Raw genomic sequence first — 25,226 nt, 5'->3', positions numbered from 1 at the left:
AATATGCTCCAAACAAATGCAAGTGGGCTGGTTGCAAAGTGCAATCTCTATTTTATTTTTTCAAACACTCGTCCCTCACTTCCCGCCCCTTCCCTCATTACATGCTGTTTTGGGCGGCTACACTCAGCAGTCCCGCAGTGCCATAATGAAGCTGCTTGCTCATTTCCCAACCCCATTCTGTCACACCCCCGCCACAGTGAAATATACATCAAACCCCACAATAAAGAGTGTGTGCAGCCAGCATGGCCATGCTATTGGCAGACCTATAATGGAGACAGAGATTTATTTCAGGGATCAGCTATGTGTTTGAGGGATTGTACCTGATCTAATGGCTAAGAGAGAGAAGTTGTGAAGGTGAGTGGTGCAGTGGCATTGACCCCACTCCACAGCTCACACACTACATCACATCAGTGCTATGGAGCATTAGATTTGTTTTTAATAAAACAAATATTCTTTTCCACCTTTAACATTCTCTCTTGGTTTTTCATTCGAGAGCAGAAGGGCAAATTTTCCCCATTTCTAAAGTGTCACTGCTGACGAGTGCTTTGTCATCGGCAAACTGACTTTCTCTTGAGGGAGCTCACCCATCATTTGTCTCTCAGCATGAGTTTAGAGGGAGGAGGGCATTATGAGTTGACATTGAAGTGATGATGCCATTGATCAGCCTTGAATCAACTCCTACACCATCATTTAATCATATCTGAAATTAAATTTGTGCCATTTTATTATTGTAGCAAAAAAACTATACAGGGAATCGGTACAATAACATTAATATAATCTGTGGCAGCTGTGAAAGAGTTCATGATGGAGAAAACTCTGAAGTGCAACAACAACAACAACAAAAAATGTCATCAATTATATTCAATTCCATTTCAACAGTCATCATCACAAAGCAGCTTTACAGAAATCCACATATATATTTTGCACTCTAATAAGCAAAACAGGGGAAATAATGGCTAAAGATTTCTACAGAAACACACCACACATCAGACACACATTAATTTCAGTCAGTTTGAGTATCTGAGCAAAAGTATAATTTCCTAAGAACTAATGTAGTGTGCAATCATATACATTTGTCAAATCTGCCTTTTTATTGGCTACTGGTCATTTCATTGCATTTAAATAAAGGCCTCCACAACTCATTTACTTTTAAGAAAAAACCCAACTTCTTGTTCTAATATTGTTCACTGCTAGAATAACCAAATAAGCAGGTTCATTGTATATTTCAGAGTCAGCTACGATATCCCTTTATTTATTTATACTCAAGCCTTCGAAAAATACCGTTGCTCTCTCACTCAAAGATATGAGGGTTTTTTATTATTACTTCCTTCCAACAAACCAGTGTTTTTTTCCACGTAAAGCACACAACAGTAAAAAAACAACACTGAAATCCATAAAGACAACAATCTCTGAACTTTTATCATGTAATTGCGATCTGTTTTTTGTAAAACCCTATGAATGTTTGTCTAGAGAAAGTACATCATTCATTTCTTAAATCTGTTTACACCAACTGCTTCACACAGAGCAAACAGGACACTGTGGTCTGTTTGGATGTAGCCAGAATTATAAAAAAAAAATTGCTCAGAAAAATTCTTGTCCTGATAAGCTTTTTAATTATTTTTCAATGACTACAAATTCTGCAAATGCTGACAGCATAATATGGCAATTTTAAACAATAAATTAGTCACATGAAAGAGTGAGTCAATGTTGATTTATGTAAAAAATGACATTAAAAACTCCTTTTAGCTCAGTGCTGCATTTCAAATGTTATATAACATTTTTAAAAATAAAATGATAAACTATGGACCATTCCTTACAAGACAATCCAATTAGCCAACCAATTCCATGGTAAAATGATTAATTGCCTAATATTAATTAAAAACATGTTCTGAGATTAGATGAACTACATTCGCCTGGGTATGAAATGAACACTAATGGATTTTACTTGGAAATCAAAAAATATTTTTTGAAGAAAAATGTACATAGTGAAATAAACAATATATGTCACCAGTATCATCTCAAACACTTCATGAAACAACCATCTTAAATGAAAAGAAATAGTATGCTAAATTATAAATGTCTGTTAGATGTTTGAAGTATGCCCTTAAAATATTTTAGGACCCTTAAAGATTCTGGTAGGGAACAGGACCATGCTATGAATCCATGCAATTCCCATAAATAAAATGAGTCCTTAAAAAAAAAAACAGAAGGAAAAATTTTGTAAAAACCTTGTTGTAATAAATGGTAAAAACCTACCATGAACTAAATTCATTTAAGAAATAGTTAAAGAGGTTTGGTGCTTTGTAGACTGAGTTGCTGTACTGTATGCATTCTCTACAAAGAACACTTCAAGGGTTCCTTAAGTCTTCACTGGATAAGTAAGGCCTCTTAAAATCTTAACCTCATAAAAGGTTTACTCCATAGGGACAAACAAAAAAACCTTAAAATGTTCTGAATTTCCTTGTGTTGGTGTAAAGCCTAAAGTGTATTAACTTGTGCAAAGTATACAAGTGACTGTTATCATAGAATAACTGGGAGGAAATCATAAAAGATGTGTACTTAAAGGATATGTAAGATTTTGTCTGTATCTCATATTCCATAATTAGCTTTTAAGGTTTTGCCTCAGGCCATTATATCCAATAAATATCAAGCTACTGTATAGGATTCTGGTGTTATTTATAGTGTACAGCATCTGGGAATGCACAGGACTCATAAAAGAACTCTTAAGAACATTGCTTCTGTGGGAAAACAAACAAACAAAAAAAAACATTATGAACATTCATCCCTACTTACTGTATGGCAATCACACAGGCCTCAGGGTCAGAAAGGACCGCATTGACTTTGTCCCTAGCAAAGAATAACAAGACCTTTCATGGATGATTTACCATACACACAGATCAGGCACTGGCTTTGAAACCTTTAAAAGGCTGGACTGATTGCAAATTACCTTTTGTCTACCTTGGTTCTATGAAATGGTGCAAAACTAAATATGTGCATAAAATAGTAACAGATATCCCAGAGGAGGGAATCAAGCAACTCGGATGCCCAAGTACCTCTACAAAGGGGTACAATTATATTGTGCAGTATCATATACCATTTTTTCCTTGTCCCCTGAGAAGAAACCAAAGAAAATAGTGTTTTCTTTTCTCACAATATTCTCATTTGGGCTTTGTTTCAAACTAGAAGAAGGATTGAAATAAAAGTTGGTCTTGCCCCAGTGGTTTAATTTTATGAAATTTCCTAAAAGAGTATAATACTCTAGGTATCATGCAATCATTTCCATTAGTAGGCACATGTGATGGCACAAAAGTATAGATATTTGGGTCATCTATTGTAAGCAACACTTTCTGATTGTCAAAATGTCTTATACACGCAACAAATTCTGACTTTATAAATTATGTTCTGAATAATTTGGTTAAAGCTCTTCGGACTGCATTTTCTAGTTGGACTGGAAGAATTTTATATGAATGTATGCTGTCAGCAGAGAATTAGACCTGTTCATCAAAGCCAAGAGAAGTGATTGGGATCATTTTTGGATTCAATTAGAATTTGAATTTTTCTAAATATTTCAATGTTGCATTCTAATATTACCATAGTGACCTTTTAATTTCCCATGCAGTAAATGACCAGCACTATAAAAGCTCTTCTGAACTAAATATAAGGCTTTTCATATGATCCCCTGTTGGACTTTATTTAGTGTTGAGATGACACACTGAAGGGGGGCACGGTGGCTTAGTGGTTAGCACGTTCGCCTCACACCTCCAGGGTTGGGGGTTTGAATCCCGCCTCCGCCTTGTGTGTGGAGTTTGCATGTTCTCCCCGTGCCGCGGGGGTTTCCTCCGGGTACTCCAGTTTCCTCCCCCGGTCCAAAGACATGCATGGTAGGTTGATTGGCATCTCTGGAAAGTTGTCCGTAGTGTGTGAGTGCATGAGAGTGTGTGTGTGCCCTGCGATGGGTTGGCACCCCGTCCAGGGTGTATCCTGCCTTGATGCCCGATGATGCCTGAGATAGGCGTCAGGCTCCCCGTGACCCGAGGTAGTTCGGATAAGCGGTAGAAAATGAATGAATGAATGAATGAATGAATGAATGACACACTGAAAATTACTTGACAGACAAGCATTATGCTGCAGATTACCACGTTGATGATTATAATAACAAAGCTCTCTGTCAGTATATTTTGATCAACTGAATACTTGACAAGCTCAAAAATATGCAATTGGACAGTGTGCCCCTTATCACCTCATCAGAGGCCCAGTCTGTAAGCAGTGTGAAGAAATGCCAGGAGTGACTAAGCACAAAAGATGTCAAGAAGGTGCTGCTCTGAAACGTAGCTTGTTTATTTATTAGTTAAATGACTAAACCTGTTACAAAGTGCACAGCATTATGATATTATGTTAACATGATCACACAAGTCATCAAATATTACTTTAATACCTGTTTCTTCATTATAATTCTGAAACATTAGTTCTGTGTTCTGCTACTTGATGGGCTGGTATAGCTTTGACCCACCTTTGTGCACCTTTGTGGAAGAATACAGCATGGTTTATGGTACTGTTTGTATAGGGCCAGAGTTGTCCCTCATCTCATTCTAGCCTATAAGGTCCTAGTGACAGGTTCAGAGAAATACCAAAATTTTTATTTGTCCATGACTAATTTAAAATATATAAATGCTTCATCAACTCTCTGGGATTCGTATGAACCAGTTAGCCGTGTAGGGCAGTGGATCATAGATCGAAGGCTGGTGGCTCTAGGATACTGATCAGAAGGTCAGTGATTCAATCCCCAAGTTGTCACTGTTGGGGATTTCTGTTGGGCCCTAAACCCTCTCTGCTCCAGGAGTGCCATATCAGGTCTGGCTCTGAATTCTGACACCAGCTTCCTAACAAGCTGGGATATTCAAAAAGGAATTTCACTGTGCTGCAATTGGTTGTGCTGCTATCGGCACACTTCTATCCATGGATTCTTTGACAGCAGGATCAAAACGAAATTTTGACTGTACCAACAACACAAACTCCTGGACCAGTTGTCACACTGCTAGGCATGAGGTCGTTACAAGTTTGGCTACAGAGGTATTGAAACCTGTAATTCCTCTAATAAAAGCAATAAAATAGGTAATGAATTGCAAATGTATGCCACAAATGAGATATATCTGTACATCTGGACCTCATGCTTTGTCTGATGGTGCCTCCAGCAAAACAAATAGGTATTCCAGGCCAAGCAGCTCAAGAGTTGTCATGCTTGCTAAAGCTTGTGACTAGGGCCTTTGTGAAGTAAGGCAGCCTACCAAAAGCTCTTCTAAAGATTACGTCTTTGCACTGTGGCATAGTGATTTCTTCATGATGAAATTTTAAAATACAGTTTCAGTGATTAAAATTATGTATCTATATGTGTAGTTTAGTTGCTTTTTATTAAACATGCTAATATAATCAAGCTGTGATCAGACAGAGGGGTTGGAGGTTATATGTGAATGCACTGTGAAATGCTCTACTTCTGTGATTACATGATGTAGTTTGCTATTGCAGATATTTAAACTGATCTAACGCTGTTTTACCACCAATTTGAGTTTTAAGAACATCACTCAGCATTACTCAGTGTCTCCCCTCAATTTATCACTGTAGGGTAAAGAGCAGCTTTTACATAAGCACTTCATTCTTGTGCAAACCACTCCTGTAACTCAGGCATATAAATTCCCTCTCAGTGACTCAATAAAAGCCTTAACCATCTCTCTAACAAGAAAGAAAGTTTCCTCTTAAGGAAATGCAAAGACATTAACTGATATAAATGACAAGTTAACTCTTAGTTTATATCCACTTTTTAGAGTAGACAACCAATCAGTTGTCATTTAGATGTTTGTTTTTGTTGTTACATTTGCATTGTGTTTGTCCTAACAGCTCTAATCTTGGTAGCTTGGCAAATTGGTATTCATCCTTTCATGCTCTCTGTTGTCCTTGACTTTTAAAAGGAACAGTTCCTCGAATGCAAATTAGCTCTGTACATCTGCTCTCAAGCCATTGCACTGAGCATTGCCATGTGGTTATAGTCAGTATGCATACAAGATCACTGTAAATACTAGGTTTACAAATGAGGTCTGTGCCCTAGCTAATAAAACAAAACCCACATGGAACTAATCTTTACTCATTTGCGGCTAACATGAAGGTACAAATTTACTAAGATCATTCGATTTTTATTTGCATAGTGGTTTTAACAATGGACAGCTATACAGGAGTAATATGTATATATATATATATATATATATATATATATATATATATATATATATATATATATATATATATATATATATATATATATATATACACATATACACATACACACATATATATTAGGAAGAAACTTCAAAAGGGAACCCATCCTTCTCCATGTGACATCAGATGGTGTAATTATAAATCATATTGCATTGGTTCAGTGTCATAAATAGAGTAGTGAGTGTTTCTTCTGACCATATTGTTATTGGGCATTCAAATTCTTTGTTATAGCCAGATGGAATAACTTGTGCAATATGGATGGTGACAAAATCTACCTTGATGGTAATGGTGCATATTTTTCTGAAAGGATGTAGTAAATTCCCAGGTATATTGAGGTGAGCGCAACCTTGTAACTCATGTGATAAAATGCTGTTATGGACTAACATAGGAGTGACTAAGCAAAACCAGTGATTGTACATTTTTAGTTAATTACCCAGAATCCCCAACCAGACATGTCTGCATTTTAAACAGCTTATTTCAGTGAACAGAAGAGTGAAAGAGAGGGAAGTCCAAATGAATAAGTATTTGTTAATTTTTTTATTCTTTAAAAGAATACCCTATGAATGTCACTGCACAATGTCTCAATCTAAAGTGATGGAAAATTCCACAAAATTAGGCTGGACCACATTACAGATTAAATCATCAGGACAGCTAAGATTAGTAAAGGAAGGTGCAATGAGGACAGAGAGGAGGAATTATGGAAGACCTCCACAGCTCAACGGATGTGAAGGAATTCTTCCAGACTCTTAAGCTTTTGCAGTAGAAGTCTATTGCAGTAGTGGAAAGGTCAGTGATAATTTAATCTATGGAAAGGTTACTTTTAACCAGGGATCATCAAAAATACTCTAAAACAGGACGTTTAAAAAAATTGGGCTTTTCTGCCACCTGCAGGACATGCTAAAAAAAAAGCCAGTTAAATGCAATAATAAATACAGTCTGTTAACAAATATTCCTTATTCAGTTACATTTAATATGAAAAAAAATGCCATTTAGGAAATATTTTTTGTTATAGGTTTGTGTGTATTTTTCTTCTGTGGTATTGAATAATATCTTTCTTATTTTCTTATCTAATATCTCTCTTCAACAAGTTCCACTTTAGGAGAAGTACAAGTCAGAATCCTTCTAAAGCACACTAAAAGTTGACTTTATCTTTATTTCATTGAATGTACTTTCAGTTGTGAAAGTATTTGGCATTGTCTATTAAATTTTTTGCCAGTTTATGACAAATTTGTCTTGCATTTATTTAACACTTCTTACGGTCAGGTTTAAAACAACTTTGATCTTTAGACACATTGAGCAATGGAGGTTAGGTGGTGCACTGATGCATTGGGTCACACACTGATATGAAGAATGTCAGTGGCATATTTTTTTATCTGTTGGTTATTTGCAAACGTTGAACAGGTTTAAAGTCCTTGTAGAACCAGGTCAAAGCACAGATGCAGTGAATATAAAAATATCAAACATAATATATAAACATATTTTTTTTAAAAATTCCACACCCTCATTAAAATTGCAGTTGTTGTGTGATGTAGATTACCAAAAACTGGATGTCGCTCCAAGTTTGATTAAAGGACAAGAATAAAACTTATTAATGAGGCTGCCAAGAGACCAATGGCACTATTAAATGAGTTGCAGGAATATCTGCTCAATCCCTGAATGTGACAGTAATCTCCTTTATTCTTCACTTGTCTGGGCTATGGGGTAGGTGGAAGCCCATGATTAAAACAAAAAATAAATAAATAAATAAAAAATAATCACATTTAAATCACGGGGGGGCACGGTGGCTTATTGGTTAGCACGTTCGCCTCACACCTCCAGGGTCGGGGTTTGATTCCCGCCTCCACCTTGTGTGTGTGGAGTTTGCATGTTCTCCCCCATGCCTCAGGGGTTTCCTCCGGGTACTCCGGTTTCCTCCACCGGTCCAAAGACATGCATGGTAGGTTGATTGGCATCTCTGGAAAATTGTCCCTAGTGTGTGATTGCGTGCGTGAATGTGTGTGTGTATGCCCTGCAATGGGTTGGCACTCCGTCCAGGGTGTATCCTGCCTTGATGCCCGATGACGCCTGAGATAGGCACAGGCTCCCCGTGACCCGAGGTAGTTCGGATAAGCGGTAGAAGATGAATGGATGAAAAATTTAAATCACTTAAATGCATTAACATGACATGACCTAAAGAAGACCCACAGTGAAGCATGGTGGTGGCAGCATCATGCTAGGAGGCTACTTCTCTTCAGCTGAAGGGAAAAAAGGAATTGAATGTTGTATTACCAAGAAGAGGTTATTTGAGTTATAACAGTTGTGCCACACTTAAGCCAAAAGGTTATTGAAGGCTAGAATTTTGTCCACTAAAGCATTTTCTGTTTGTTTTCACTTTGATTTTGATAACTGAAGCACTTTATACATAGAATTATATGTATATTTTGAGATCATAAGAGAAAAATATCTACAACAATAGAAATTAAGTAGTCAATAATATATTTCCCATTTATGTTAATGTTTCCCAATCTCTAACAAGGGTTCTGACACTGTTATTTTTGTTCAGTGTTAATAATGTTCTTGACCACACTAGGCCAAGTCAGGCACCATATGGCTTATTATCAGTGCTGTTATTTATTAAATTAGTTTTGAATTTAATCATAAGCATCATTTATACAGAATTTACTTTTCTGGACTATGATCATCTGCACAGAAATCAGTGAAAAGACAACACACACAGATTTTCAACATATATTATTACTGTTTTCTTCTTAGCGAGAATCATAACATGACATTATAAAATAACACACACTGAATTGTGCAGTGATCAAAATAGTGGGAAGCAAATATTTATGTAATTCTGTGTAAATTCTTAACAGTATTCCTAATAATGCTTTGTACATGTTTTGTACATCTTCACAGCTGGCTTCATGAAGGGAAACTTTCTTAAAATCTCCAAAAAAAATCTCTAAGATCCTCACTGATTCTCTCTAAAAGTTCTAAATGTGAAATGCTTGTGTGGGTAAATAAATTAAAACCATAGAAATATAACCTGCTTCTTTAAGTAAATAACTGCCTATTCAGATATTATGTGACGCAATAATACATTTATACCTATGGACTCTATTTCATTAATTTTTTCATAAGCATATATCAAATGTATTTAAGACAATTAATTTTTTTTCTTCTTAGTAAGAATAGTAAATATGCAAATAGACTTCTATTTACCCAGTCAGAGGTTTGTTGACCTGTTTTGATCTTTGTATAGGATTTGTACACACTGAACAATCCAACCCCAGCTCAGCCTTGTTCAGCCAAAACCATCAGACGTCATTAGCCTTGAACTGTATTCCTCTTATCAAATAAAACAATATCCCTCTGAACTGATTTCCTGGAAAGTCATGAAGGCTGTGAGACAGTTTGTGTAAGAAAATGTTGGTGTGAATCAGATATTTACACAGGGTTAGACTAACCAAAAGCAACTCACCATCTGATGGTTTTTCTCTAAGTCTGAATGTCTGAAGCCATTTCACAGATGCCTTTATGAATTAGCTGTAATAGTTGCGCTTCCACAATTTTAATAATCACAAGCCACCACTAATAAACCATATTAACTTATTAAATCTGTGGCATAGCTGTACATCACAAGAAAAGATAAACATGGATAGGTTCATTGTCTCCCCAAGTTGCAACTCAAATGCAGGTAAAATTAGATAAAAAATGAGTTAGGAAATGATGTGATTCCAAGTTCACTTTAGCACTTTCTCCTTCCAAGATAAGTGGAAAAATGGAAATTTTGAGGAATCATTAACAGCATGGGCAAGAATAAAATGGTGAGAGCTGAAGAGTGTGCTCAATCGACTATTTCTTGTTCTGAATATAACAATAATTACTGTTACATTTGTGAGAAATAATTTTGATGAAAAAATACTGCCTTAATTATTGATGGGAAATCTTTAAAAAACATTACAATCACACTTACAAGAACAATTAGTTTTTAACGAAAGAAGTCTCAAATAATGCAAGTTAAAAGCTTCCAAGAAATCAATAAATTTTTTTATGTTGCAATGGAACTTTGCAGTCTCAGCATCTACAAACTCCCAGCTGAACTGAATTGTTCTCCCATCACACAGCCATCTTTCTAATCCTAGGAATGTCATCTCATACAATATATTATTGTGTCATTTATATACATGTCCTATTGGTTGTTTTTTTTTATGATCAGTGTCTGTGTAGATGTAGATGATAACTAAGAAGGCAAATGGGGACCAACAGAGGGCAGTGAAGGTTCTCATCGTATTTTTCCATAAACAATAATTGTAGTTGTCATATTTCACATTTATATAATTCACAAATGTAGTTCTCATTCTTCTGATATCTCTCACCAAAATCTTAAACAATGCTATTTGTCATGATATCCCCGTTTCCATTTAGTCCTCATGCTCCCATGTTAATGTTAGTTTAATCTCCACCACAGATGCTGTGTTCATGTCCCATGGAGCATCTGCTGTCTTGTGCAATTAACCGGCCACACGCATCACAGTTTGAACTTTGCAGTCTGAATATCTGTTCGTACTTCTTCTGTACATGCACATTTGTGATGGGGAAAAAATGTCCTAACAATCAGGTTTTAGAAGAAAGTTTTTGCCATTGAAAAATATTACCAGATATCTATAGATCAAAAGCACAAACACAGGGTACAGAACTAGTATGTGTGTGTGAGTATGTGAACCCTCAGGCTCAACCTAAGAGCTAAAGAATAATGTCTGAAATGCAAGGCTGTGTATGATTTTGTCAATTTAGCTTGTTAAGCAAGTTAATCACGAATGAGAGTTGAGTTTTAGAATTTTTGCAAGGAATTCTGTTTATTCACTGAAATCCTGGACTTTGGTGTTTTATTTAATAAAGCATAAGCAGCCATAATGTAAAGTTGTGTGTGTGTGTGTGTGTGTGTGTGTGTGTGTGTGTGTGTGTGTGATTGGGGAGGGGTACAGGCAATAATAATTTTAAATGACCTTTCCTCTTCATTATATACATTTAATTGTCCAGCCATTCATTTGAAAAGTGACTTGCAAAGGTAATTCATCGATAATGACACTTAAATCAGCAGTTTTCTAAAGTGTTATGACTATATTGTTGTCAGATTGCAGGTTGTATCTGCTTTCTGTTACCTACAGTAGAATGGCCTAGATAAGGTTATTAAAGGACAACCCATGAGGTCATATGTAGTTGTTGAGTTAATCATAAGACAAAATAGCCAAGAGTTACTGTTGAAATGTTGAAAGAGCTTTTATGGACATAACAAGTTATCCATCATCCTTCCTGCAGGGTTTGTTAAATATTATATAAAAGAATTGATTTACTGATCATTTGGCTAATAGGAATCTAATGAGTATCCTCCTGGCTGAGTTGCATTGTGCCTATAATATGTTTTGTTTTTTTAATCAAATATATAATAACCTTGTCTTACTCAACGATTAACATTGTGATTAAAAAAGACCCAAGACACAATCAATGGTCGATAATTTCCCCAAAGTTTTTCATTTAGTAAAAGAGGATATCTGATAAACAAATTAAAAGTATTATTGTAGAATTTATGTTTCAGTCAGTCCAATAAGCCTTAATGAGTTTAAGGTGCAAAACTAATTAAGTGGTTTTCTAAATGCTGGACAGAAGTCCTCAGTCATTTCTGACCGCTCTTACATTAACAAGATGGGTATTTCCTTAGCTGTGTTCATAAATCTTAGAGTTCATATAGTCTAAACGATATAAATAATATGATTTTAAAAAGGCAAGTCAATCTTTAACCAATGTTATCATGGGTTAGTCAGTTTGCATTTGATATTACATGGATGCTCCTAGGACATATCACATTAGTAATTCTTCTTCTTCTTCTTCTTCTTCTTCTTCTTCTTCTTCCTCTTTGATGTCTTTTTTTCCTCTTTCAGAAACTTTCAGAAAGGATTAAGATTGCCAAAAAGCACAAGTAAAAGTATATTTAGTGAAGTCAGTTACAGTCATCAAATACCATGAAGGAATGTGAAAGGGACCATATTGCCTGTCATTATCAATAAAAGGGTGTTGTTTGATTAATGTATAACTCAAATAGTTTAACATTTTATGAGACTAAAAAAGAAAGTTTATCATCGTAGTGACAGTATACTGTATGTAGGTCATTTGATCATAGTCTATGATCTGGATATATGACACATTATCAACTCTCAGTAACTGTTTCAGTGTGTCAGGTCTCAGTGTGTCAGGTCTCAGTGTGTCAGGTCTCAGTGTGTCAGGTCTCAGTGTCAGTACTGCTGTAGTAAATATGTACTGTACACATCTAGAGCCTTACCTAATTACTGTAACAGCTGCCACTCTTCCAGTAACAGTATCTACAGTACCAGTCAAGTTAAGGTCATGAATAGCTGTGCTCCAGTAAATCTCAATAAACCTATTACATTCATACTGACAACAAGAACACTAATTCATAGGCAGAATTAAGCATATATTCAAAACTTCCAACATAAGCCCAATAGGATTTTGTTTTGTTTGTAGTTGTTCAGCATCAAGCAAAGAAAACAATTAATAAGGTTGTTGAAACTACTAAAAGTATGTTCAAAAACATTATTAAAACCTGGAAGGGTATTGGTTAAAAAACGAATCATCTTCAACAACCATCATCTTCAATGTGGTCAGAATAAAATCTTGTCTGATTTTGATCTGAGCTCACTTAAATGCTTGGTGAAATAAAAAAAAGTAGAACTCAAGGCTATGTACAGTATAATAGTGAAAGTAAAAGCATTTCCACATGCACAAAGCAAAGAAACCTCAATGGATTGGGACCAAAATGCTGTGTAGTTCTAAGAAAACCTCTTATCAGTAGGGCTAAAATCAGTGAAAAAAAAAATAATTTCAATTTGCTAGGCAGCATAATGATTATACTCTGTAGCAATGGGGGTGGAGGGTCATGTGGTCTAATGAGTCCAGATTTAAACTGTTCCAGAGTGATGGGCACATCAGGGTAAGAAGAGATGGCAGATAGTGTAACACCCATCATGCCTAGTGCCTACTGTACAAGAATGTGGTGGCAATGTGTTTGCTGCAGTTGATTATGGTTAGATTAAGCAACATAATGTGCAAAATGAAATAATCTGACTACCTGAATATACTCAATGAGCAGGTTATTCTATCAACTGGAATATTTTAAGATGACAATAACAGGATCCATTCTGGAAGTGGTTCGAGAATCTTCTGGAATTTTCTGGAAAAGGAATAAATGCATCTCTGGACGGAAATAAATAGTTATAAGTATAAATAAAATGCAGTCTAAAGACATATTAGAGTGTGGGACACTTTTTTTTGTCCAGGCAGTGCACTATTGGTGCAGTGAGCAGTGCTTCCAAAAAAAAGCCGCGCCCCCTGAAACGCACAGATCGAATGAAAATTTGTTTTTGCTTTAAGTTCTGTTGTGCATTCGCGTTGCTCAATAAAAAGCCGGTGATCTAAAATGCTGCCTGCAGTTCGGAGGAGACTCTTAGAAAAAAAGATCCTTTTTTAGTGTCTGAAAAAATAAACGAGCAGGATGAGTTTGTTTCAGCTGGATGATTTTTTAGCAGGATGGATAGGAGGTAAGTGGTTATTCAGTCGGAATGAAAAGTTCAGATGGATGTCTGGTAGCTGCTTTAGTAAATAAATATTAAGCAGACCTGTTTGCTTTGAGAAGTGTGGTAACATATTGGGAAAAGTAACTCTAGGAGTGAGGTTTAAAGTCAAATAAACATCTTAAGAAGAGTCGATAACACGCTGGGAATCTGTGCACTGAAGCAGTTTACTGAAACTCACAATGTCACTGATGTTTAATTCTAAAATAAAACACAACATCGCCTCGAATGCATTAAAGTGTCTGGAACTTCTACTACTACTACTACTACTACTACTATTATTATTATTATTATTATTATTATTATTATTATTATTATTATTATTATTATTATTATTATTAATAGTAATAATAATAATAGGAAGAAGAATAGTAATAATAATAATACTACTTTTTAAATTATTTAGGGTTAAAAGCATTTTTCTTTCTTTTACATTAGTTGGTTGTTAAATATGCCTGGTAGAAAGATATGTTGTTGTTGTTGTTTTTTTATGATTAAAACATATACTTTTTTTTTTCATTATTTACCCGTAATCAAGTGTAAATGTGGAAATGTGCCCACAGGTGGGGAACGGTGTAACCTGTTCATATAACATCTAAAACCCCCCCCCTCTAACAATATAATCTGATTTCATTAAAAACATACAAAATAAGCTAAAGATATCATGTCAGTAAATATATTTCTTAACTTTAAAATGAATAAATTGTTTAAAAATAAATAACTTATCAAAACACAAAACAACAGTGGTTTGTTTTTTTTTTCTATTTATTTACTTACTTGCTTGCATATTGCTTAATTATCTGCGAGTGAAGGCTGTCTATGGATTAGTTTGTGTATGCATGATCCTTTCACTGTTTTACCCACCTCCTTTGGACACATAGTACATGGCAGATGCTGTTTAAAAGTACTGGCTAACTACCTCCTGATGTTCTCTGAAAACTTCTTGAGGATGGGAGTACAGTACCTAACTAAGGGTTCTGTTAACCCCTTATTTATAACCCCTTACTCCTAAGCACTTATTTCTTTCCTTCAGTCTGCTAAATCTATAGAGTATCACATGACAGCTATGTGTCACATGCTACAGTTATCTTATTGACTTATTTTGTTGACAGCAGCAGGTACACCGCTGTCTGTTTTTCTTGACCCATTACTCATGCTACAGTAAATAAAATCATTACAAAGAGAAATATTTGCATGGCTAACTGCACGGATTAGCATAGTTTATTTTAATACCAGAGAATGTTCTAACACCGGTGGACAACTGAGATTTTGACCTGACTACTCAACCCTGCAGGCTATGTAGAATTATAGCTTAGACATTATTGATTAAAATGATTCTAATGTTTCAAAATGAAAAATGAAAATTAAAGTCTGTGTGAAACCTTAGTTTTGCTGTGGTTAAATAATCTTCCTTTAATGCCTTCCAAAGATGTTTGAATTTAAGTGTGATTGCTTTACACACAGTATTGGTATAGCAACCATTAAATACAGGAAGTATTCGTATTACTTATTACATACCAGTGTAGGTGAAAACTACTAAATAATGTCTGTTACAACATGCCCCACTTTAGTTAGCTTGTGAACTTTGATTTTCTCCCAAGAAAAGTGGGCAGAAGTTGCATCTTAACTGTTGTTTAATAAGACCTATTTAAAATGCAAAGTGGATGCTTAATGCAACTAGCACTGCAAGTTGTTTTGAATCAGCTGTACCCTAAATCCATCCTTTTACAAAGTGCCAACTTGCATGTTTACTTTACGACAATCTATCGCATGAGGCTGACATATTATGCCTGAAGTACACAATGTATGGTATTCAACAGGGAGGACAAAGTGTTATTCATTCAACAGCGCTCAGGCTGGACAAGAACCTACAAAGCTGAATAGCTCATCCTCTCTAGCAGCCTGTTTGCTCCCTTTTAAAATAGGCTAATGAAACATTTTTATTTTTCCCCAGGTGCCTCCAGTGTGATTGTAGGACATCCACTTGACACTGTGAAGGTATATCAAAATGAAAAAAGAGTAGCTATATGTTTAAAACAGTAGCTTTAAAAGACAATAACTGTGATTTGAAGCTCTCTCCCCACCCTTGTGATCACATTTTTTTGGAAACTTTTTATAAAACTCACTATACGTTGTTAAAATGTATTCTTACAATCTTCATTTAACAGACACGATTACAAGCTGGAAAAGGCTACAATAATGCCTTCCACTGTATTGTAACCATCTACAAAAAAGAAACTGTAAGTGATGTAAAACTTTCCTCATTTATATGGATATCTGCTAAGAAAATTGACAAAATACAATTTATGTTTTCTCCTTGTTTGTCTCAAAATAAGTTATTTATATCTAAAGTTCCAGAAGGATATATTTTTCTTAACAGGTCTAAAATGAAAACTAGTGACCTTATGTTTTACTTGCAGCTTACTGGCTTTTTCAAAGGCTTGTCCTTCCCACTAGCAAGCGTCACAGTGTATAACTCAGTGGTGTTTGGCTTCTTCAGCAATGCTCAAAGATTTATCAGTGATCTTCGGTATGGTGACAGAAGGCACCCGTGCGATATGATTGACCTTACTGTGGCCAGTATGATTACAGGCCTTGTATCAGTGAGCCTTGGGGCCCCAGTGGACCTGGTCAAAATCAGACTACAAATGCAAACTCAACCGATCCTTGCACGTAAGTCTGAAATTGAAACAAGAAAGAGTGATGCTATGCTCTTTCTAGTGTTGGTCATTTCCAAGTCAATAAAATATTGTGCATGTACCATGCAAATGTAGTTGTTAAAATTGTATGCAGTGCAATAAGATTTGCTTACATTGTAATCACCGTTTAGGACTGCAAAGTTAGCAGAATGGAGACATGACCTATTTTTGTGCTTAGACAACATGTCTCAAGGGTCAAACTGAAATATGTTAACAGAAAACTTCACACTTGCTGGCAATGGCAGTGTCCCTCTTCGATCAGTGGGGCTCCAGAATCAGCGTACAGAGTGTACAGTATATAGAGGGCCTCTTCACTGCATCAGCAGCATCCTGCAGACTGAGGGAATCCAAGGGCTCTACAGAGGTGCAGGGGCCATGATACTCCGTGATGTGCCCGGTTATGCCCTTTACTTTATCCCATACACACTCTTATGTGGCTGGATGAACCCTAACAGTAACAGCTCCCCTCATCCCTGCTCCATATGGCTTGCTGGTGGGTTAGCAGGTAAATAACACCATGGTGTCATTGTAGACATACTCTGACAACTTCATGAACCGAGTAAGCAATCATAGAAACAGCCAGTGGTATGGGAAATTACAGTATGGGTCAACAAAAAAAAGGACTTTTAGCTGCTTCTCAATCAAGCATACAGTAGGTCTCACATCTTTCATGTCTATTGTTCCACAGGATCTATCTCCTGGGTCACAGCAACACCAGCTGATGTAGTTAAGAGTCGACTGCAAGCTGACACAATGCATCACAGGAAATATAAAGGAATTGTTCACTGCATCATACAAAGTTACAAGACCGAGGGACTACATGTGAGTATATTACATTCTTGTTACATATTGTACTGTGGTTTAGTGGTTCACTGGAATGCCACCTTTTATTTTATACCTTATTTTTTATTTATGTCAATTTTAATGTAAAAAGTGACTGTATTACACAGAATTTGTTACAAATACTGTCATCATACATCCACTAGATTTAAACGACAGGCAACCCTGAAGGTAATCCTATAGTTAGATACATATACCTATAGTTTGTTTCATCCCTATTAAATGACATAATTGGTTGATATCTGACTATGCCATAAGTAAGTACTGTCCATGAGAAGGAGATGCTCCTGTAGCATGCATAGCAAGTTACATCCTGCCTATGTGTGTAGGCTATACTGATGACATGTATCACCCTGATGGTCAGTCTCTGTTTAGAAAGGGGTTCCTCCAGTCAAAAGAGTGTTGCAAGTTACACACTGTAAAGGAACAGTCAGCAGGTTCCTATCATGGAACGATCATGCTGTGAGATCAATACATTGGTAATCTGGTTAAGTGGATGATTTGGAATTCAAGCAAAGCAAGGTACAGTTATAGCCAAGGCATACAGTTCTCCTCCTCAGAAGTAATTAAGGTCAGTAATTGATCAATCACTTTAAACTCATTTGCAAAAGTTATCACACAATATAATTATCGCATCACTTGCAAAGTGTTTTTGATTAAAAGAAAATTATGATCAGCTGTGTCTGTAGAATTTTCTTGACACCTTCTTGGTTTTATCAGACTTTTGAAGTCATGTTCTGCACAGCGTAACGTGTATATGGGATCTCATTGTCAGAATGTATCGGGATTATTATTCACTCCTTACCCGTGACAACTTGCTATTTTGTCTCTTGTATTCTTCACATTCTTTGCGTGACTAGGCAGAAGACCAAAAACATTTCAGCTCGCCTACTGGTTATTGTCTAATGAAACCACAGAATTCTAGATAGCGAAATGTAAAACTTTGTTCATTCTTCTGAACAGGTGAAATTTAAGGGCCCTGCCTCAGGGCTTAGCAGTGGCAGCTTTGTGGTCCTGGGATTTAAACTCACAACCTTATGACTAGTAGGCCAACATCCTTAGCACCTTAATCCTTAGAACAAAATTCAGTTCAACAAATGGCTTTAGAAGAAGAAAAATTTCAACATTTTGGAATGGCCCATCCAGAGCTAAATCATATCCAAAAGCTGTGGAATAACTAATAGAGGGCTGTACACTGGAAATTCTCCTACAGTTCGATAGCTCTGGAGTATTTTGACCAAGAAGAATAAAGTTATGGTAAAGACATGAAATGAAGTTACCAAATTGAGATTGCTTAGTTGGTACTTGGTAGGCTCTGTTCTTGACTGCTCTATTGCAAGCAAAAGTGCTTTAACAAAGCACTGGTAAAATGGTGTACACACATATACTACAGATACATATACATTGTGTTTTTCACTTGAATATAATTATTGGATGCTATATCATGTTAAAGGTAGAAACAAAGTTGACATGATTTAGTGAAGAGATTGAGTGTATGACACTGTCTGTTTGAGGCTAACTTGTGTAGTTACCTAGACAAAGAACCAAACTGTGGTGATTTAAGGACAGTGGGCTGTTTAATTATGTTGTTTCTGAGATCTGTGATCGTTTCTCAAGGGCTTTTGGGCAGTGTGAAATTAATCCTTGGCACTTATAGAAGGTTTCTCAGGGTTGATTTATATGGGTCTGGCAGGGTGGATTGTGCCAACCACACTTGAGCCTGGGCACATTTTGTGCAAAGAAAATGAAAGGAAATAATAGATGTTGATTGACATCACCACATGACTCTAACTGCCCATAGAAGTTACTCAAGTAAAAATCATAGTTCAAAGCATTACTTATTTTAAAAATTATTATAGTTCCTTTTGAGCTTCTAGCTTGATGCTTGATTCAGCCCACCAGGTACAAGCAAGTAGTAGGTGCTCAGGTTATTTTTAACATATGCATCAAGATTTTTACCAGTAGAGGCACATAGGTAGTGAAATGAACAATGACTGAAAATTCAAGCATTGCAATTACAAAAAATGTAGTGTGTTATTGTTGCTGACTAGTCTGTTATTGTTGCTGTAGTAACTTGTACTAACTCCTTTCAAACATGATTGATTTTACCATAATAATATGCTTTAACTCTGGCCAACTTGTAAATTTTGATGGAATATTGAATGTCCGCTTTAGTTTTATTGCTGGAGTAGAATTATCGTATTCCAGTTGTTATATACTCTATTGTAGATTGTACTGTATCATCTAGGACAAATGTATTCATGGTCATGTCTGTAATACTCCTCCTTTTAACCTTCAACTTAGGTCTTCTTCCGTGGTGTATCTGTAAGTGCCGTCAGAGGATTTCCAATGAGTGCGACAATGTTTCTGGGTTATGAATTATCTCTCAAGTTTTTCCGAAGCCTGTGATAAGTGTCTAAAGTTCCACCTAACATCAACATTTTTAACATGGAACATGTTTAAAGTTTAATGGTTTTTAAGGGTCAATTGTGTTTTTACTTCTTATATTAAGAGGACCTAAGGCTATGAATTGCATATGATTTTAAAAATCTCAAACCTTTTATAAAAGCATTTTAATATATGTATATTTAGTCATTTTTCTTTTATTGGCATGCTTTCTCTAAATATAATATGTTGGGCAGTAATTTAGTGTTTTAAAATGCTATATTTGCATGATTATTTTATTTTCATTTTACCATATCATCAAAATGAGGTTATAATGCAAATTTAACAAACATGATTCTATAAAATATACAGTTGAATCAGTGGCATTGATCTAAGTATATGTTTATCAAGATCCAGCAACATTTGACTGTGGGTTAGTGGCTTAACTCTTCAACAGAAACAGCTGCACTAAAATGTAGCTTAAACAACCCTCTAAAAACCTACAGACCTAATCAAGTCAGCACTTTTTGTTAGCTACTTTAGTTAGCTAGATGGATACACATTACTTATATTAGTTATATGTTTAAATGGAATACTGTATATGACATATATAATACATATGTTAAAAGGGGTCTAACCCCATGGGCACTGAGCTTATTTAAATAATTATGTTAGAAGATACCTGAGGTATTTTCCCTGAAGTTTGTGTTCATCCTGCATCCCACAACATGCCTGTGTTTTTTTCTTGACTTGGTCATTTACGCAAATGTCACTTAAACTGAGGAGTTGAAATTCTTTTCTCAGCAACATATTTCAGAAATTGTTCACTTCTTTGCCTTTTTTATATTTTGAACCAATAATATATAGTAATATATTATTGTCTTCGAATATATATATATATATATATTATATAAGTCTTAGATTATACTAGGTTCTTTCAGGTTCACTCTTTGCTAGAAATGCTGAATCACTGTGTGCAAGAGACCAGATGATCCTCAGTACTAATTGCTCAAAAAATGTATGTGGAGTAAAAGATACTGTGCATAATTCAAAAGCAATGTTAAAGTATTTTTATTTTATTATAATTATTATAGTAATGTAAACTACTGGAGAGAATGAATATAAAACTGATGTGATGTTTCCACCAGGTGGAGGTATTGTATAACAGTTTAATAATCTGTGCTGCGAGTTGTGTGTTGTTTTTAATAACAGTCACCGTTCACTTGCTTTTTTTAATTAATTACATTGTATAACCCATTTTTCTATATTAAGCTTAAGGTATTGTTAGACAACCTGTTCTCACTGTTGTGGCTTTTAATATAAAATATCAAGAACGACAACAGTTTCCTTTTTTTATAGAACAAAGATTTAATGTAATGAAATTTTTAAAAGAACTTGTGTTATTTTATAAATGTTTTTATTATTGACTAACAAACACTCAACATACACACAAAATGTCAGTAATATCTTTCCTTAAGATCTTCTGGTAGCTTTACATGCATATTTAGGACATTAAGTAGAACATATTGGATGATAGTGGATCATTTTTATGAAGTCAGCTGTATAGTGTACCAAAACTAAGTTACTGACTTGTCCTAGATATTATTAAAATTAAAATTAAAATTATTTGTATAGTGCTTTTAACAATTCCCATTGTCTTGAAGCAGCTTTACAGAAGTATAGAAACAAAAGAGAGAGAGAAAAAAAAATAAATATATATAAGAAGATGAAAAAATAAGAATAAAAATAAATACATGCATACATACATACAATTAAAGTTTAAAATGTACTTTAAAATATTAATTTAAAATTTAAATATAAATTATCTTTATCTTTATGAGGAAGAAACCTTGAGAGAAACCAGACTCAGAAGGGAACCCATCCTCATTTGGATGACACTGGACAGTAAATAATGTAAATGTAAATAATGTCATTTTTACAACAGTTTATAAAAGTGCAACCGAGAGCTCCTGAGAAACTGGTGGGTCAGTGCAAACTCCGAGTTCACCACAGACCCAACACTAATTTCTTCCTGTCAAAGTCTTCAAATGATTGCTGATAAAGACCAGACAATACAGCTGACTGACACAACATTGGTTCAAAGAAGGCATGAGTCACTGGCTGACCATGCAGATCAATCCCTGGCAGGGTGACCACGAGACTCCACCCAGGGGTAGAACATCAGGATTGACGAAGTATCTCCGTAAGAAGAGACGATCAGGCTAGTAATTACAGGTAACATACAAAATGCTTGTTACTTGTGTAAAGTGTGTTTGGTGGCATTTACTGTGCACTTTTAATGTTTTCTTTTGTTTATATCAATGAATAGAATGCATTAAAACCTACAATTGCTAGTGATCTAAAACCTGAATATTCTGAAAAGTGGTTATGTGGCAACAGATTGCAGTGTTTTTATAGATGAAGGTATTGCTGGCAGGTCATAAAATATCTTCTAGATAACCCTGTTTACAACCAGTGTATAAGAGATCTTGATTCAATTACTCATCACTGTTGATTCTGAGCAAAATGAATCCAAATAATCTTTATATGACAGCAAGATAAATAGCATACGATCAATAATCATATGGAAAAGGATTGAAACTACTTTATAAAATCACAATATTTAGTAGGAGCACAAAGTACATGTATGTATTTGAATCCTCTGAAATGCTTTAGAACTGGTGAAATGTAATTATTTTTGTTAAGAAGTATTTATTATTATGTACAGTTAAATATCTAATAAAAGCCTACAGTAAGAAAATGAGAAAAGGGTCTTTGGACATTGATTTCTTTCACAGGATTAAAGTGAAATCTAGGGGCTTGAAACCTCCTGAGCCACATAAATGCATCCTCATTCCTAACAAAGATGGATTATTGCCCTCCTCAACTCTGTCAGCCAGGCAATGCTTGGCTCGGTTCCTTTAAAGAGGAAAAGACATCAACCAGACGGTTATGCTGTAACTACTGTAGCTTAAAATATAAAAGAATAAAGCAAAAAAAAACCTTCATGTAGTTGGCCTGTAGTGCAAAACGCATTGCAAAAAAAAAAATCATTTATTAGATATATATTCTTATATAATCTTAATTATATTGACTTTTTCTGATCCAAACATTCATGTTTCATTACTGAAACAATACATTAAACTAAATTTGGTTGCAATTGCATTTTTAATGACATTAATGCTTGAGTAACAGCACTTGCAGTCCACATGCTCTAATTCATTGTGCATAAGTGACTGTTTCTCTGCAGAGACAATGTGATTGGGTTACCTCAGCGTGTCCGTGGATGTCATGAATAAGGTTTTATTGCTCTTTTATTGTAGGGACAGGGAAGGTTCGTATGCCAGCTGCTGCTCCTGGCTGGTATATAAATCCTCTGAGTGCACCTACCTACAAAAAGCAAACATGAGACAAGAGAAACATAATAACCAGCCGCTGCATTACCTGGGGATTCCTCTTTACTAAACTGACTTTACAGAATGTAGAACAGATTGCCTGGACATTATTTTGTAGCAGTGACATTAATGACCTGACAAATCAAACACTAAAAATTAAAAGAAATTAGTTTAAATAACGTGTGGAATTTAGTTGTCATAAATCCTGAAAATTGAGGTGTGGCAACAAAATGAAACTATGGTATTTATGGTATATTGGCCCCTTCTACATGCACATCTCTCTGCTTATTGTAATAGTATGAGATTCCTAAAAGTAACACAAAGTTCATTGCAGCATGCTATAATTTTGAATTGCTATATTTTCTATAATTATAATGCTGTGATGCTTTTTGAATCCTGGATAAAAAAGGGCTATGCCAATAGCCTTTGAGATGAAACACAGGACAGATGTTTTTTCTTCACTGTCAGATGCAATGTGTTTTCCCTTTGGACCACTAAGCTTTTCTTAGTATAACTCAATTGCATTGAGTTGTGGGTTCAGGTAGAGCAGCACACCATGTCTCCTCACTGTATTTCACATATGATATTAAACATAAAAAAAATGTATTTTATCATTCATTCATTTTCTACCGCTTATCCGAACTATTCTCGGGTCACGCGGAGCCTGTGCCTATCTCTGGTGTCATTGGGCATCAAGGCAGGATACACCTTGGATGGAGTGCCAACCCATCACAGGGAAATCTATTTTATATAAAGTATAAATTGTTTAAAATCTGTTTCTAGGCAGGATTGTAAAAATCAGAGACCATAATGAATAAAAGATTGCAATTAGATAACTGAACTATTGAATCTATCGTTCAGTGAGCTGCAAAGTCATAAAAAAGCTGTCCATATGTTACAGTCAATAGATCACTCCGATGTATAATGCTTTCAGATAGATTTAGTCTACTGGGCAGCAGGATTTATTACAGAAAACTGTGGAATGCTAGTAGCAAGTGATCAGGCTTCTTGATATTCATAAGTACTGTAGTATATCAAATGTGCAAGCTGTAAAATGGATATACAAGCAATGACGATGAAACCAAGATCAATCACATCAGAACCTGATTTCTCCATCTTGATATTATAATATTTTTCCACTCTTTCTTGCAAAAAACCTTGAAGATCCATCAAAGTGTCTTCTGTGTACGGCCTGCTCCAGATCACCTCACTGCTTCGGGATTCCGGATTCAGTTTAAATGTTGGAGGTTTTGAACATGACACTCAATGTGATTTGTTCATCCTGAACACAGTCACATGACCAGTTATAAAAGTATGTGCACACTTATGCATTCAGATTCTTGTAACTTTTTTATTTGTCCTATTTTTCATTAAAATGTTTCTGATTGCTTTTCACATTGTAATTTCACACTGATTGTGAAAATGTTTTGACGATGTCTTTTAACATAACAAAAAGCTGACATTTGCAATATGGTAGTTCAGGACAGTTTTGACTTTCCAATAGATATTTTTTGTATTACAATTTTTTTTTTTCACTTAATAAATGCCATTTTGGTTTTATGGTTCTTTAATGCCATTCTAACATAAAAGGTCTCAGAATATCCAAACTTATTTAAAATTCACAGTTGCTTAATGACTACTATAATATCTTTTCATGACCTAGAGCTCATTGTGGCTCTAATTACAGTATATAATCATAATATTATAATCTCAATCCTCAGTGCTCTATTGTTACAGCATCATAAAACATTATCAATATACAAAGTTTATACATTCTATTAAAACTATAAGGTATTGTTTGTTTAAAAGGTTATCTGTGATTAAAGATTATAATCCATAACTGATAGCATTTAACGAATTACAAATAGTAAATTAAACTAAAACCTGAGCATAAAAAAGTTACTATATATATATATATATATATATATATATATATATATATATATATATATATATATATATATATATATATATATATATATATATTTTTTTTTTTTTTTTTTTTTTTT

At 35.0% G+C, this 25,226-nt stretch overlaps 1 protein-coding gene across 1 annotated transcript; it reads left to right on the top strand.

The window, feature by feature from the left end:
• The first annotated feature begins 13,689 nt into the window (after window positions 1–13,689).
• On the top strand, window positions 13,690–21,514 carry slc25a48 (solute carrier family 25 member 48). The gene is made up of 7 exons (XM_060885918.1): window positions 13,690–13,865; window positions 15,853–15,896; window positions 16,067–16,138; window positions 16,319–16,571; window positions 16,815–17,102; window positions 17,286–17,419; window positions 19,742–21,514. The coding sequence occupies exons 1-7, from the start codon at window positions 13,820–13,822 to the stop codon at window positions 19,844–19,846; spliced, it is 942 nt and encodes a 313-aa protein (XP_060741901.1). The 5' UTR covers window positions 13,690–13,819; the 3' UTR covers window positions 19,847–21,514.
• Window positions 21,515–25,226: the final 3,712 nt, after the last annotated feature.

This window comes from Tachysurus vachellii, chromosome 13 (genome assembly GCF_030014155.1).
Source record: "Tachysurus vachellii isolate PV-2020 chromosome 13, HZAU_Pvac_v1, whole genome shotgun sequence".
Classification (NCBI taxonomy): domain Eukaryota; kingdom Metazoa; phylum Chordata; class Actinopteri; order Siluriformes; family Bagridae; genus Tachysurus; species Tachysurus vachellii.
Note: the sequence above shows the minus strand (reverse complement) of the source record. Positions and strands in the feature narration are given on the sequence as shown.

Excerpts from the sequence above, each read along its gene's own strand:
- slc25a48 (XM_060885918.1), top strand. The coding sequence starts at position 13,820 with ATGAGTTTGTTTCAGCTGGATGATTTTTTAGCAGGATGGATAGGAG. Across the intron at positions 13,866-15,852 it reads TTTAGCAGGATGGATAGGAG|GTGCCTCCAGTGTGATTGTA; the intron begins GTAAGTGGTTAT and ends ATTTTTCCCCAG. Across the intron at positions 15,897-16,066 it reads ATCCACTTGACACTGTGAAG|ACACGATTACAAGCTGGAAA; the intron begins GTATATCAAAAT and ends TTCATTTAACAG.